Source organism: Camponotus vicinus, unplaced genomic scaffold (assembly GCF_025532165.1).
Source record: "Camponotus vicinus isolate PSW18456_S1 unplaced genomic scaffold, iyCamVici1.0 SCAF_1, whole genome shotgun sequence".
In the NCBI taxonomy this organism is placed as follows: Eukaryota; Metazoa; Arthropoda; class Insecta; order Hymenoptera; family Formicidae; genus Camponotus; species Camponotus vicinus.
The window spans coordinates 4,395,748-4,413,443 of NW_028141945.1; the positions used below are offsets into that span (position 1 = coordinate 4,395,748).

The window sequence follows — 17,696 nt, forward strand, 5'->3', positions numbered from 1 at the left end:
ACATCATCTTTTAAACAGAAGTTTAAAAGTTTAGATTGAAATTTAGTTTGGTAAGCATCTCATCAGTTATGTTAAGTTAATCATGAGGTAATTTAAATTTTAAGAGTTGGAGATTTCTGATCAATCAAATAAAAACGAATAAACTAAATAAATTATTTATTTGTGATTCGGAAGAGAGTTAATTGTATTAATTGCATAGATATTATATATATAATGCATAGATTATATATACATATAATTGCATTAGAATTCCAGAAATTAATACATCATGCAAGGCTATTGTTACGTGTTATGATTAATGAAAATGGAGTTAATTATGGATTAACAAGAGACACTCAGAAACTAGTCCATACGATCTTAACGGATCAGTCCAATTCTTCTGCCCGGATTTCCCGAATTAGGATAAAATATCTATGAAATATGGGAAAATAGGATAGCAGAAGGAACAAGCTTTTTTTCTTATATCTTAAGAATATTTGCAAAAACAAATACATGTAGTTTTGTGATTAAATACTTTCTATGAAATGAATTTAATTAATATCAGTAATTATCTCTGTTTTGCTGTTGTGAGGCAACGGCTGTGCCATCTCACGAATCTCAAAATTGGATTTACTTTCAAGATTCTTTTCATAATTTTCAAAGTTCTCCATATTTCTTGTATCGTCTCGAATCTTATTATTTTTAATTTCATTGAGATCTGTTTCATTCAATGGTATAATAAAAGTATCTGATTTATCGGCAAAAGAATTGACGTCTTTATAAAAACTTTTAATATCATCATGCTCCTCTTTTAGTGAAATCTCTTCCACATCCATTTCCTGTTTCGAAGTTGATAATTTCGCGGATGCGTCCACGTACACCTGAGACCCAATACTACCCGATCTCGATGCTGGTTCACTGGTCTCGGAGAATGTAGAGCTGGAATCGTCCTCTTTGGAAGAAGTTTCGCTTTGGTCCTTATGAAAAGCATTGTGAAAGATGTTCTTTGGGATCGTTAATAATTTGGAAAAACTCTCTTTAGCACGTAATCTATTAGATTTTTTCTTTTTTTTTTTCAAATCCGTCGGCAAAAAAATCTCTTTTGTAGCGTCCGCATTTGGAACAGTTCTTAACATTCCAGTTTTAATGACTAAAGTAGCCTTCAAAGCATTTTGAGATTCGTTTTCGTCGATGTTTTCATTATTTGTTGTTGCTGCAATATCTAATGGAGTTTTCGGAGCGGGTTTTTTATGGTATTTCCCTGAGCGATTATCGCCGTCAAGATTGCAACTTGAAATCGGTGTCACAGAACGCTGGATCATAGTATCGTTATTCCTATTTGGAGAATCATCAATTTTTATTCCTGATACGTCATGTTCCTTACCTTTGTCGAGTGTATTCAACTTTTCTTGGGAAGATACGATGCTTGTCGCAATTTTATGTGCGTCGTTTAACAATTCCTTTAGCTCATTGAACTTTTGTTGACATATTTCGTTAGTTGTTTGTTCAATATCAGCACTGATATCAGGATTTTGGGAAGAATCTATCTGATCGTCTTTTGAATTTTCATCGATATATTCAATTTGCATTTGAGACTCATCTTGCTGAAAATCAAGTTCTTTTATCGAATTATCGACATTTATTTTATCTGTGTTTTCTATTGCCGGTATCGATAGCTTTTCCATCGAGATATTCTCAATTTCTATAGTTTGCACCGTTTGTAAGTCTATTTGAGTCGAATCTGTGTCTACGAATTCACTCGACTCTGTCGATGACGATTCGCTGTCTTCTATTTTTATTGCGGATTGATTTTCGCTCGCAGATTGATTTTCGTTCGCAGATTGATTTTCATTCGCGGATTGATTTTCGTTCATGGATTGATTTTCGTTGGCGGATTGATTTTCGTTCGTAGATGGATCTTTATTCGCGGATTCATCGATATGAGTCGCGATAGATTCAGTAATCGAGCAATCTTTCAATTTCTTAATCTGAGAAAACAATAGCAGAAACTCGACAGCTTGTTCGGGAGTGAGGGCATTCAGGGACGACGGAAGGGAGATATTTTCAGGAGATGGAAGATCGATGCGGTTGAAATCCTTGCCCTTGTCCTTCAAAGACCACAAAAAAAGTACGTATCATTAACTGAATCGACGAGGGTGCATATCGGAGAATGATCCGTGATTTCTTTTTTGCAATGATCGGGGCAATGATACCATTATTATTATTATATTCTATAATATACTTTATCGGCTTACTTCTGGCGTCTTCTTCGTGGTAGAACGAGGCTTCATGCGCGTTCTCGCGCCGACGCTCGACGTTCTTACTAAAGAGTCAACCTGAAGAGAAGTAATGCGCTGAGACTGCAATGCCTCACCGCTACTGTAACCGCTAGATATGTCGTCCGAAGACCTTATATTTCTATGAGCGTAGGAAACATTATTATCGATATTTTTATGTAAATAATAATGTGAAAATTTCATACAAAATATGTTACACACGTTAAACTAGTTATGGGTTCCCTAGGCCTTGGTTGTCGGACGTCGACATCTACTTCGGAAAAATACAAGTCTACTCGAGACGCGTTGCTGCTGGACTGGGTTCTACGAGGACTATAGCCTCTCCTACCGGCATGCTCTCTTCGACGAGGTTCTACTATAAAAGAAATTATTTTTTTTTGTAAATAATATGATTTAGAGTTTTTTAGGATATTTTGTTTCCATTTAATTTTATTAATCAAATTAAATCGAAACAAGATATTAGTCTGAAATTAAGAAATGCGAATCTGATCTAGACTGTGCGTTTTAAATAAACATAAATAAGCGCTAAGATATGAAAAAGAAAAAGCACATGTTTGAAAATTTTTGCGTTCATTAAATATAATCGTTATATTTTTTTTAAATATTATGTTTTCATTTAATTACATGATACTAAAAATCGGTTACCTTCCATGTCTGTCTCGTCATGCGCATCGGATGTGTTCCTATTTTCGTCCTCCTTTTCGCCGGTTAGATCACTGAGGCTGTAACTTTTTCGCAATTGTTGCACCAGTCCGCCGCCACCCTGGAAAAGGAAATCGCTCGTGAAATATTTGTCGTTTCATAGAAATAATGCAGCCAGCATGTTACCTACCTACTGTGACAAAAAAGAATCGTCATCAAAATATTTTGATTGAGTAAATGAAGAAAACAAAATAAAAATCTTACCAACCAAAAGAATGTTAATGTGTTATCTGCTGTCACCGGTCACGAAGGCAAACTCCCTTTACGCCGAATTTCGACTATCCGAAAGCGATTTCTTGCTTTTTCCATATCGAGACACTTGTATTTACTTGTATCTATCTTTCTGTTACACATGCGTTGTCTAAAAGCACACGACTGTAGACGGTATAATGGGTGCATTTTATGCGTGAGTAATATCTATATAACGCGTATAAGCGATATTAGTTTCTAGTAACGTAAATTTATATTTTTGAAAAAAAATGCGCCTGGCAAAAGAGAATTAAATGCTTATAATTAAATCTCTCCGTTCAAAATACAGTAGGCAAGTAAAGGATAGAGGACGCGGTTATTACGACGAGATGTACACAACAGAAACGGAGAATCGAAGACTCTCTCAAATAATGATTTATTTGAAAAAAACAACTCATAATAATCGAAATCTTTGGGATCGGGTACAAAAATCTTACTCGCTAAGACAGCTCTCGACACTACAAGAGCTCGCGCGTAGAAAAAACCACAGCAATAAGAAGGCACTGGAGATTTGCACGTTCAGAAATTATCTTTGTTGTTGCAAAGACAAAGACTAAACCGTTTTTGTACGCTTTTCTCTTCGATTCTATCAACTCACAACAACTGAGATACACGTTCAAGCGTTTCATTGTAATTGTCATAATCGTAGTTGTTTTACGAGACAAACAATTACTATATAATATATGTATAATATATAATAAGTATAAAAGTAATTTAATTTTTATAAAATTGCAAAAAATTACACGTGTTTTTTTTCGGTCTATGCGTTTCTATAAATAAGTTATACTAAACAGTGACGGACATTTTTATTGGACTAGTCTATCCGAAGCAACAGGATACGTCCATCATCCATTTGTTGACACGCATAAACTTTATTGCTGTATTTTTCCCACGTGCGCGTATATCGCGCGTGTATCAGACACGTGCAATCTAACGCAAATTCATATTCATCGATAATTTTGTACATGAAACGCGAATACAAATACACAAACACACAAATAACACAATATCTATCGATGACAATGATAACAATGATGACTATGCTATAGCGCACAATCGCCCATTTCGTTGTACGTTATTCGATTCTTAATTTCAGACTAACAATTTCTTTTTCTGAGTTTCTAAAATATATCTTTCAAGACGTCTGATATATCAAATATGTAGCATAATTCACAAGAGTATATGAGACGTATGTTTAAGTCTCGATTGCGTCAACAGCGTAGATCGAAATAATCTAAATTAGAGAATTGTTGTCTTTTTGATAAATAATAATCCTATTATATATATTAAAGAGAAAGTTAGAAAACTTTTACCTAATTAAAGTAAGTATTAATTAATGTCGATGCAATCTCTCTTGAGTGCTTGTTAATTGTCCTAATGGCTTTATTATATTTATTTGTTATGTGCCTACATTGCAAATGATAAAATGACAATGATATGAAAAAATATGTAATTGATTCTTGTAATGTATTAATTATATAGAATAATGTATTCTATATAATGTATTAATTACTACATTATATTAATACATTATATAATTCTTTTTTTTTAATGTATTTATTATATAAAATTTTTAGTTAATATTTTTTTTCTTGAACTTCTCTAATATGATTCGATCTCTCTTTAAATAGTAACTCTTAAGCCTGTATTGAAGGTCGTCACCTTAATAACTGACATTATTATTAACGTCAATATGATGTGCGCAATATAAAAATATTAAAATATCATTGTGACTTTAAGATTACCTTACATTCCAGTTATATATAAGACGATCGGATACACAATTCTTATGATTTCTGGAATCGAATAAAGTTCACGTGGAAAAATACAAATAATGTACGCATAAAATAAGGCATACAAGGACATAACTAACAAGTCTTATTTTTATCGAAAAGAAATGTGTATACAATTAGAAATTGTTCATATATATTATATTCATTGTAAGGAGATGTAAGGGGTTGTAAAGTTCTTACATCTTTAAAACAACAAAGAATACGAAATTATATAAAGTCTACGTTTCTTATGTCTCTTATCTTATCAGTATTAATTTTTTATGGCTAATATATATTGTCCACGGTTAAACAATCACACATAATACAATTTGTATATTTACGGAGAGATTTTTATTTAATAGAAAGATAATATATTTATTCGTACTATTTAATGAAAATTTCTCATGAATTCGCGAACAGAAAATTCCGCTTCGTGAACTCGCGCATAAAAAATATGTAAAAGAAAAACTTGTAATAAATTGCATGAAAAAAAATATCAAGATGAATGCACAATGTGCAGAAAATTCTGTCATCGCTCCTCAAAAGCGCTAACTTTCGCGTATAATTAAATCTCTTATTCATTTTTTACTCATTCTTATCTTATTCATAATTATATAAACTAGCTGCAACCTCTTAATCCCTTATCTTTGATAAAATTGACGACACTTCCCAATATTATCGATTCATTGGTCTGCTTTCGGTCAAATTTTTGGCAACCAATTCCGGTAATCTCGTTCCACCATCTCTATACGGAATCATTCGTTCCTCGGATTAATTGACTTCGGCATCGTCGCTAAAATTCGTGTCATAATTCATCGAGGCCGACTTGCAGGCACGACTCTTCTGGCGCCTAATAGCTTCGGAACTGCCACGTCCCTTCCTCGACTTCCGCGTCTTCCGCGGAGCTTCCTTTTCAGGCATTTTGAACGGTACTGGCTCTTCATTCGGTAGCTCGTGATCCGTGTCTGTCGTCGGTAGTTCCTGCATCATGTCTTCGTCGTCGTCCGTCGAATCGCGGTGCTGCCAGTCGATGGACAATGCATCTGTGTCGTCCATCACGAGATTATCGGACTTAGTATGTTGATTGTAGATCACGTTGCCGTCCGGACAATCCGGCCCGTCCATCTGCTGGTTGTTTAACCGCGTCGTCGTTCTGGGGTTGGCTAAGCTAGAAATCGCCGGGTCTGATTGGCGGTCGGGGAGTGCACTCGTCGTGTTCGGGAATACGATCGGGAGATTCTGTCATGTGACGCCGATATCGCATTTTGTTTAATTTTTGCATTTTGATCGATCAGCAATAATCGGCGTATTCGTGTTGATGATTATTATTGTTGTTACAGGTCAGTGGTAGAATTTTATCGGCGGCGATTCAGATTTGACAAGCAATGACAGCAGTTAAGACGTTGATTGGACGATGGTTAGGTGCTCGATGTTTTGTCGTGCATTGTTTTGCGAATGGCGATGGTCGGTTTGTTTGTTTATTTTTTTTTTGTTCGATTTTTGATTAGGCAGTAAGGCGGCGATGCGGCGACGTGCGGGAACGCGGACGGGACAGAGAACGAAAACAGAAAAAATCAAAAACACGTAAAATCATTAGTGGGTAATCAGGGACAGGTCGATACAATTTTATGCATGATCAATGAAAGCGAGAGGCTGGTTAAAGTACGAAATCCAACAAGATAAAACATTCCTGTATACTCTCTGGCAGCCTTTTTCCCCAAAATAGAGAACTCTTATATAAATTTTATAATTTTTCTATTCTCTATATATGAGAGATAATTGAAATGTTAAATAGAATAAGTTTTTTCAAAATGAGACTCTTCAAAAGCTGCCAGCTCTTCTTACATTTATATCTAAGGGTGTCTTAAATTATCATTTTATCTTCTATCCAATTTTTCAAAATCAATATGAAATTAATGAAGGAATCTTCAGATGAAGGAATAATGATAATTTCTAAACACCCTGTACGATACATTTTTTCCGATGATCAACGTGGGACCTTACCTTGATGGCGGTCTGCATGAGGACCGTGGTGGCATAGTTGACGCCCTTAGTACCAAGATGCAACACCGCCGTATAACCCTGCTCAGTCGCGCGTGCTATGGCTTCGTCGATCTCGGCTTCACGACGGATTAGCGCGGGATGCACGAAGCGTCGGTAAAGGATACTGGAGCCCTTAGTCGCCGGGCTCAGCAGCCACAGTACCAAGATGATTTTAATCTCATAGTAAAATGGGAACCTACGTAACAGACGTCGAGAAGTGTAAAGTGTCGCAGCGCCGATGCACTCATACGACTTTTTTCTCCTATTTGATTATCTATCTATATATCTATTTCTTCCAATATGTTAATATTGTAAATTATATAATTATAATAATATTTGTATATACAAAATATTATAAAACATCCATTTATATAATGAAAAAATTTCAAAATTTATTAAATCAGTAAAAAACAAACACAAATATTAAAGCCATCAATTTAACAGCGACGCTCTTTTATAAGAATTTTCAAACAAACGTCACATTTTTATGTAATAATGATAATTAAAAAATAGCTGATCTATATCGTACATACAACGTATTATTACATGCTTGTAATCTATTTGATTCAATTCGCACTGCGAAAAATTCACCACGAATGTGAAAGTGAGAGCGGCTTGGAGAAAAGCGCAAATATCGAGAGAGTATCAGGCATTTCGATGCTAGAAATATGCGAATATGCACTCGTTTCCTTTTTGGTGGTAATTCGAGTATGAAGGGAGATCTGGCACGAGATGCTCTCCAACGATAAGAAGGGGAGACAGAATGAGAGAGTAGGACAAAGAGAAGCAAGGGAACAGGAGGGAAAAGGCGCGCGGGCAGAATCCTCAGAAGTGCATGTAAGCCAATATCTATCTCATCCGAAATTAGACTTTCGGAATTCCTCGTGATGAGAGCGCGGCTTTCAGACCGTGCGGTTCGCAGCTGGTTTATTGGCCCCTTGCTTGCCCTCGCGCCACGACTCCAAGATTCATCTCAATATCCGCTGTATTATGCTACGTACACACGGTTGCTATCAAATCAACGCGTTGCTATTTTCTACAGCGTGTTTCAATTTTCATGTACTTTCGGTACTCTTTAAGGAATTGATGGTTAACTTTAGATCATTTTTGAATTACACACTCTCGATATATTAGAGTCTTCTGAATCAATATATGAAGCAAACGATAATCCACAAATATTAAAATTCAGTTAAAATTGATATTTTAGATAAATAAAATTTGATAAAACAAGTGTTTTTACTGTTTCTTTTTTTAGATATACTTCACAAAGCCTTATTCTCCATCGAAATAAAATTTGTATTTTTTACATTATACGTGACATTGTAATTATTTTATTATTATCAAACTTTGTCATATAAAAAAATTCACCATAAAATAATTAAAAATATCATAAATATATAATGTAAAGTTTGTTAAACTCTATGAGCAGGAAAATGGATTAATGTATTATATTGATAAGTAAACGAATTAAAAAAGATAATTATAGCGAAGACAATTTTGATAATTAATTTCAATGAAATTTACAAATATCGAAAATTTTAATAAATATATGATATCTCATGTTTTTAGTGAAAAAACGATTCATTTTCTATAGATATTTCCATTATCATACTTATTGTTAGACTAATATATAATAATACCCACAATAATAGTTTTAAATCATAATATAAAATATAAATAAAATATAAAAATATTACTTGAATAATTATTTGGATAAATTGTAAAATACATTATTTATAAAATAACATGATAAATGTATAATAGTAATGAAAGTCTCACCAAAAACTAAAGAAGACGTCGGTAAATGTTTCTGCGCACGTGAATAGCGCGAATACGATCCAGTACATCATCCATTTGACCTGAAACCAGAAAGATTCCAGAACATGGATTATTGCAAAAAAAAAACAAAGTAATTCGATTTACTTTATTTTACATTAAATAAAATATTGCAAATAGAATAAAAGTGATAAAAAAATAAAGAATAAAAAATACAAATCCGTATAATTTATATTAATCATTATCCACATATACAAAGAATAGAACAATTAATTTACTTTAAAGATAAAGTTAAATTTTTAAATCAAATTTTATTATTACATATTTCTTCTAGACAGATTACTAACAATAAAATAAATATATAAAATATTTGTGACGTCAGAGTTACTTAATAACATAAATCTGTCTCAATCTTCATCAGCTACAAGCAAAGATTAGTGTTGAAATTTCCGACATTTACATTTCTGGATAAACAGCGTATTTTCTGCGGGCAAATGATTTTATAATTTTGGATACAAAATACACATAATATAAGACATAAATATCTATCAAAATCTATTGTATGAAAAGAATCTGGGTTACGTATTTACGTAAAAATTAAAAAATGGGAAATATCTCTTAATCCCGCTTGCAATATTAAATTACAATCTATGAGATTTAATTGTCATTTTAAAAAAAGCTCATGAAGATTATATAATATATTTTTTACATATTTTATTTTTATATCTCCGTAGTATATTAATTTTAACCAAATTATTATTTTCATATCATTATTTCAAAGAGATAAGAATAATATAGCGAAAATTTCAAAATCTACTTTTATTATATCTATTAATTAAGCTCATGGGGGATTTAAAGGTTAAAATCATATTTGCGCGAAAGCTTCTTATTATTTATAGTGTCTCTCTTACATATTCCTTGACATTCTTCGTGCGCACTGCCTTGTAGGAAGCGTACGCTGGGTAGAGGGTGCCAAAAACCAATCTGAAAATCGGATAAACAAGCCTGTAAATTAAGGATCGCGGCGATACTATCGCCAGGAGCACCGTCAACAATCCGACGTTGTTCAACGTCATTCTTATGGGAAATGTTTGCAGCCAGTAACGACACCAGGCCATTGTCTGTCTCGCCAAAAGATCACAGATTCCCGCTCTATGGATCAACGCGATAGGCAATTCGTCCGATCGCGGTTCGTTTTTCTCGAAGATCTCTATCGTCGATCGATGGTCTTGTCTCGTTTCCATCGTATTGTCAATTTATTTCGCTCTATCCCTCTTTCTCTCTCGCGTTACGACGATAACGTTTCTTTATCCCCGAAATCTTGAATTCTTCCGGAGATTCTGCGACGATCGTCAGATGAGTATGACGAGTCCAGCTGCAACATAAAAAATTATTTAAATTGTCAATATATGTGTTAATAATGCAATTGCAATACAGTAGATTCAATGGTGAATGGTTGAAAGAGTTAGTTGAATGAAATCGATATTTCAACATCTATTTAATGAAATCGACTTTCGGATTTGTTAAGGATTCAATGAATAAGTCTGATAATTATACATAGGATAACAGTAGTTTTATTTCGGCTAAAATATCGATAAAAGCAGATATTAGTTGGCGAAATTACTACCAACTTATTAATATTAATACGAATATTTAAATATGAATATATTTCAATCAGAAGTCATATTGTATTATAATGGCATTTGAATATGTACATAAAAATAATTGACTATGTTTTCAATATAAAAGATATATTTTGGTATTTAATTTTGTATTTATTATTCTAGGTTTAATTTTTAAAATTTTACTGAAAAATATTTATATTCGCATTTTATTAGGAACTATAGCTTATTAATATAATTAATAAAATCACATTTATATCAAATATTCATTAAAATTTCAAATGTCATTTTGCATTCTATTAAAATCTAATGTTTGCATGTATCATAAAACATTTAATCGAGCGATTTAGCGGTTTTCCTTGATGGCATCACGAAATAATGATCGAACTCGGGATTCCGGAGTAGCGCTTTCGATTGAAGCGCAGTCATTCGATTGAGGTCTGCCTCAATTATTGCGGCCTCGTTTAAGGGATTGTGCAAGAAACTTATTATGGAGAACCAATTAAACACGCGATATCGCCGATCCGTATCTTTTAAAAGATCGATATCTTTTAAGAAATGAGATTAGATATAATTCACAATACGAATACACAGAAATTACTTCCTATCTTTATTTATGTTTTCCAGCATTATTTATGTTAGATTTCTTGTCGTTGCATCACAATATTACAGTATGATCGTACATGCTATAATATAAATAAATCTTATACGTACAGTAAAAAATTAAATAGAGAGATAAATTAAAAAAGATAAATAGAGAGAGATTAAACTGTTAAATCATCAACGATACTCGTATTTTAAATATTTTTTTTTAATTTAAAGTACTTATAAACTTTAATTATCTGCTCATTAACCAAGAGATTAGAAACTTTCTTAAACAAGAATTTTAGACATTACTTAAGCAATTCGTTATGTAAATTACAATATTATTGTTCGTAAGTAACTCGATATCAAAAATTCTTCAACAATCTATTCACATTTATTTCACAAAAATTTTTAATGTGATTTTTAATAAACATAATGCTTCGTTCTTACAATCCAATCAGTTCGTCCGTCAGATTCATCCGTGTTTCGTTTCCTTGTTACTTATTCGTCCTATTGCATGCAAGACGCTTTGTCAATTCCTTTGTATCGAATTCTGTCAGATCTTTTCTTGCTTTATATTTCTGTTTTCCTTCGAAATTATTTCCTCGCGCATATCTGAGGTCAAACTCCAAGTACACCGCGTCACTCGCTCTACTCGCGATTGCTTCCAGATCAAGACTAAACGCGTAGCCTCGCTCGTTCGAACATCGTCAACGACGACGACGACGACGACGACGACGATGACGATGAGCAATGCAAGCCGCTGCAGAGACTCTATTTTCGCATCTTAAGCCGTTGTCACGCTTGCATGGCTAAACCAACGCGACGCGACATCCGAAACACTTCAGGTTAATCACGACTTTCTCGCATGATGCTTCACCTGTGTTTGCGGCACAAGTACTGTGAAACTTATTTCCATATTCGTTCTGTAAACCTTTCAGGTCAAAAGTGTTTATATACGTTGTAAATCGAGGTAAACAAAAATTATCGACAGACTTAAGAAATATTATTTTCAAACAGAAACTGTTCCAAGACCTCTATAGTCATCTACAGATTTATTAAGTATTTTGTGACCGATAATATTTATGGATTTTCAATATTTCGTAATCTTTCTGACATGTTCAAATTTCAAATGAAATTTTTATTGCAATTTATTCGAAAATAAATAGAAATTAAAGTTTTGTTATCTACATTTTTATTACATAAAATGTTAAAGTTCAATTATACAAATTCTTAAGTTCTTAATTATTTGTAATTTTAAGGTTCTCTTAAAAACGCTTTTGACCTATTAAGACTTATTTCTATTCCGATTACATTATATATGATTGATTTCAAAGAAATAAAAAAGATAAAAGAGAGCGCGAAAAACTTGAGATATCCTGTATAATACATCAAAAAAGTTCAAAAATGGTTCTGAAATGTCATATAAAGAATTAAAAGCGCTTATGATCACGATGTATTTAGAGTGTCCGGTCGTTTTCCCGCGAGTGGGTCATCTCCGGACGCGCCAGAGAGCAACGAGTTAATTATATGCGCCAACCTAAATATCGTGTCGGTCAACCTATATCAGTTATTAAGAATCGTGATTGTTTAATTTTCTTAACAAATATTCGAATTTAGCCGAATAAAATTTGCGAGTAAATTTAATGTGTCAATATCGTTTTCTTTAAATTAGGTCATGATTATAATCGCGAAATCATTATCAATATTTTTAATAAATATTGCACGTTTTAGACGATATAGAATAACACGTAAGTCATGAGGGAAATATAACGCGAACATTGTTTCTCCTGAACACGACATGTGCAAATATATGATGTTCTCTCGAAAGTTTCGACAGCACTCTGGAGGCCTCTAAAGTCTGTGGAGAATAAAATTAAACAGCGCATAATGCATAATAGCTATAACTTGTATTTATAACTTTAGAAACTAATTTCGTACGTTATTTGTTGCTTAATCAAGTTTTATTTTATATAAAGCGAGATTTGGCAGAACGATATTTTCTCGTGTTTAATTCCTTTCAATCGGAGTACACATTTCCTCATGCGAAGAAAAACAATAGAAGCATTAACGCGACTTGCCAAGTCACTTCGTCGCGTCAGTCAAGTGAATTAAATTAACGCGTTAGTATCAATTATTCACAGATCACGAGAGCGATAGAGAGGCTCACGACAAAAATTGAACCGGTATAATAGAGAGAGTGCGATTTTCTATACCGGAAGAATGCATTCCCCCTCCTTAACAACGTAATCTAATGTTATTCAACTCGATTTCACTATTGTCACAAAAACCTAAGAATTCTTTTCGTTTTGTGCTATATTAGAGAAAGAGAAAAATAGTTATCAATATTTTAAATTATATCATTAGATTATTATATTAAATTTTGAAAAATATTGCAATAAATAATGTAATATATTTCGCAAGATCTTTTTTATCTCTTTATCTCCTGATGTCACATTGACTCGCACTATCACTGTTAATTTTCTACGACATATTTTTTCTTTAATAATTAAAATACCGACAATTTTATATATAAATATACATCGCTAACACAATGCAAAATACATTTTACACTCGCAATCGATGAATCGTTCTTTCATGTTCGACATCGATGCTACCATGATGACATCGTGCGAAAAACTGAGCAAATCCTCGACTCGCGATCCTACGAAACTGCGGACGATCGCCTGCAGTCGCAGGTAATTCGATGATTATCACCAATGTCGTTCTCTCTGTCGTTGCGTAACTGGTTGTATCTAATGCGCAGTCCGCATCGCTCGCAGCGCGAACACAATCGTTCGCGGCACATTATTCACGCCCGGTCGCTTCCGGTTCCGGTTCTGATAGGCGAGATGACGATACGCGAGTCGTCCTTTCGATTCGTTCGTGGCGTATCAGGATCAAGGAGTTAGCCGACTGGCAATCGTGCGATAAGACCGCGACGATTTATGACCGTCGCGATTCCACCGTGGCCATTTACGAAATTGAATGTCCACCTACTAGTTCTGCCGTAAGATTATCTATCGACTGGATATCTCGTAAAGGAAGGATCCTGCTACTTTTATCCCGCCTTTTTGTCTCTACTTTACTATTATGTATGTCCGCTTCTTCCAGCCGTACATTTCCATTCCAGAGTTTGTCAAAATTTTTATTACCTTTTTCTTTAATCTCTACACTCGAGAGATAATATTCGCGATGTGAAATAGATTTTTGATTTAATATATCTCTATAGAGAGAACATTCTGAAAATATATTATATTTTTATCTACATATTTTTTCTTATTAAATTTCAATTTCAATTTTATAACTTGTTCATTATTTTCTCAGATATGTATCGAATAGATTGATTTGATTTTCTCTTATTTTAACGCAAACTTACTTTCGCTGATTAACTTTGAATATATTATTGTATATGATATCGGTTTTGCTTTTTGTATATCTGTTTGATACTGAAAAACAACATTGCAACATTGCGTTTTTATTCAAGATCGTACAATACTCGAAACTTTCCAATCGAATATGACTATCATTATTTGCAATATTAGTGATTCACAAATGCCGGTGCAGTTTGTGCAGTTCGCGTGACTAAAATTATTAATTGCTAACTTTTGTTCCGCTAACTGATCTTACATAAGTGTAAAGATGTTTCTACTGCACAAAATGTGCTTTTTCTACATAAAATTATGTTTTTTGAAAAAAAGTATATAAACTACAACACATGTAATATACAGAATGGTCAAAAAGTTTGATCGATTTAATAAAAAATTCTATTTATTAAAAACAACTCGTATATATTTTAGGATCTCCTGTATAAGAAATTTCATAAATTTTCTCAGAAAAAAATTTATATTTATAATGTAAACGTATATCAATATGTAATTAGAAGAAAGAAATTAAAGAGATGGCAAAATTAAAAAAGTTAAATTGTGTATGTGCGTACGTGTGTGATATAATCATTTTATAGATTATTATTATATACAGGGTGAGCCATTTTAATTAACGCACGCAATTATTTCGGAAACAAAGCATTTTAGAGAAAAATGTTTCAGACAAAAGTTTTATGGTTTCGAGGGGGCCATAAGATGGTATCATTGGTTTGACCTTGAAGAGTTATTTGAAGGTCACATGAAGGTCACCTTCAATTTCTTAAATGGAACCTACTATTTGTCATTGCATATTCTTGTAGCTTATCTCGAGAGCTTTCCAAAACACTATAATTAAGTACCTTTTCGTTAAGTACTTTTTGAGTTATGAGGCTTGAAATAATTTCTTAATTTTACATAAACCGTAAAATATCTTGTAAAATATTCATTTTTCGATTATCTTATCTTAATACTTTTATGTACAAAATAATGAGAGGAATCAATTGGTGTAAAGAAAACACATAGTTGTTTTTAAGAAAAAATATGGAATTGTTAATTGCAAATTAACTACAAACATTTTTGTTTTTAATTTTTGGGATTTATCAAATAATATATGGCATAAGAAAATAAATAATATGCATATAACGCACACTTTGTAATATTCTAGTAATAAATAAATATGTGTGTGTGTGTGTGTGTGTGTGTGTGTGTGTGTGTGTGTGTGTGTGTGTGTGTGTGTGTGTATATTGTAGAATTTATCATTGAGCTCTGAAACTGGCATTTGCGAAAGATTAAAAGAAATTAGGAACATGATTCAAACTTATTGTTTGAAACGTGTCTCATAAAGCGTCGAGTTAATTATGCGATTGTGATTCTATACTGTTAAAGCCATACGTTTTCATGTTTATTAATGACGACAACATGTAATTTCTCTTTTCTATTGCAATATAGATATAAACAAGATGGTCTTGGTTGCGAGAATAAGATTATTCATATGTATCGCGAAGTCAAGATCATTATCGTTCATTAGCGCATAATCTGAATTCCGTTGTGCCTTGTTTAAGGGGTTATGCCTAGTCAGAAATTTTCAAATTTTCGATTCTGGGATTTTCACATTTTCTTGAAGTAGATAATGTTAGAAATATTCCCTGAAAGTTTCAAATTAATCCGCTGAAATTTGTTGGAGATATACGACGTAAAGTATACGTCGGAGCGCGAGCGCCCCGCGCGGCTGCTGCGCTATAGGGACGAACATCGACGTTGACGTTGACCTGTGCAATTGAACGTTCGCTTCTTTCGTAGTTTTTCGATTTCTAAATAAATTATGGATCGTAAGAAAGGTTCGAGAGATTTGAGAAAATCGGAAAATTTTCGAAAATCAAGATCAAGAAAAAGGAAGCAAAATATTAATCCGAAAACGATGACGAAAGAAACGTATGAAGAAAGTACTTTTAGTGCATCTGCAAAAAAATTGAAACTGCAAAAAAAGATTATTGTGCCGCATAAAGATTTCTGACTGCCGCACACTCGATAGTACTCGAGAGGCAAGAATGTGTCATCGGCAAGAACAAATTAATATTTTAGAAGCAACAACTGCAGCAGAAGGCGTACTGTATGGGCCTGGAATAGATGACTCTGTGTAAGTTGAAAAATAAATTTTTTATTTTAATGTAAATTAGACTCGAAACTTTAAACGCGTTTTTCTCGAAATCACATTTTCAAAGATGAAAGAAACGGTGACCAAAATATCTCGAAAACTGCTGCACCAATCTATTTCAACTTTTGCAAACTTTTTTTAAACATAAAAATCTAGTCTTTGACCGAAGGATTTTTTTTTTCAATGCGTAATTTTTATTTTATGAATGAAAAACGAGTGTTTTTTTTTTACGAAAATCGATAATTTCACTTTAAGCGGCCGCCATTTTCTCGCAAATTAATTTTTTGTAACAGGGAACCGTTAAAGACTAGACAAACTAATATATTAACTAAATTTTCTTGAATTTTTGATTGCAGATAACTCAATTCCAAACAGGAGTGGTCACCGCAAAACGTTTTTGGAATATAGGCTTCCCGGACATCGGCTGTAACTTTGCCATAAATTTATATTTTTGTACCAAAATTTCACAATAATTTTGTCAAATATAACTATTTTAAATATAGAAACTTTTGTAAAAAAATATGCATACACTTTTTCAAAAAAAATTCTCAAAAATTTGTCTTTTTTCGACCTCCTGACTAGGCATAACCCCTTAACCTGCACTATGATCTTTAACGTGATACTAAAGTTTTCGATATTCTGTTTTCGATGTGAAAGTTTTACATTGTACAAAGTGTTTAATCATTAAGTGCGTTATATAAATTTTAATAACTTTTCGATATATTTGCAATATGTGAATTGTAGCGAAATATTGATGCAAAAAGTTATTATTTAACGCTTTTCAATTAAGAATATTTCGGCAGTCTTAAGTATAAGTAAGCTATAAATACATAAAATTATTTTATACAAAATTAGGAATAAAAGTAACACTAAAATTATGCTTAAATTTTTATGAGAAATGATACAATAAATCTATTAAAATAATATCAAATAATAAGATAATAAAATCTAATAATAAAAACTAATAATAATATCTATTAAAATAATATCAAACGTAGTATTTTAGTTGTTTTTAAGTGTTTTTAGCGGTTTTATATGTCCACTGAACCAAGAAAACAAATATTCTTTCTATTCAATTTTTTTATTATAACAATAAAAAACATGTAGCATAGATATACTGCACGGAAGAACCTTGCAAGAAATATGTGTAA

General features: G+C 32.7%; 1 protein-coding gene across 8 annotated transcripts in view; it reads right to left on the minus strand.

The window, feature by feature from the left end:
• Positions 1 to 17,696, minus strand: part of LOC145968396 (uncharacterized) — a 34,368-nt gene that overhangs the window by 2,554 nt on the left and 14,118 nt on the right. For 3 of the 8 annotated variants that reach the window (XM_083093819.1, XM_083093834.1, XM_083093832.1), the window contains exons 2-8: positions 9,730 to 10,193; positions 8,822 to 8,901; positions 7,004 to 7,238; positions 2,922 to 3,039; positions 2,478 to 2,631; positions 2,235 to 2,397; positions 354 to 2,087 (exon numbers count right to left, since the gene is read on the minus strand). In XM_083093819.1, coding sequence (XP_082949945.1) covers positions 531 to 2,087; positions 2,235 to 2,397; positions 2,478 to 2,631; positions 2,922 to 3,039; positions 7,004 to 7,238; positions 8,822 to 8,901; positions 9,730 to 10,062 — 2,640 coding nt within the window. In that variant the 5' untranslated portion in view covers positions 10,063 to 10,193 and the 3' untranslated portion in view covers positions 354 to 530. Of the gene's footprint in view, positions 1 to 353; positions 2,088 to 2,234; positions 2,398 to 2,477; positions 2,632 to 2,921; positions 3,040 to 7,003; positions 7,239 to 8,821; positions 8,902 to 9,729; positions 10,194 to 11,475; positions 12,116 to 13,590; positions 13,698 to 17,696 lie in introns of those variants that run through there. The other 5 variants (XM_083093839.1, XM_083093826.1, XM_083093856.1 and 2 more) reach the window with 5 other exon arrangements.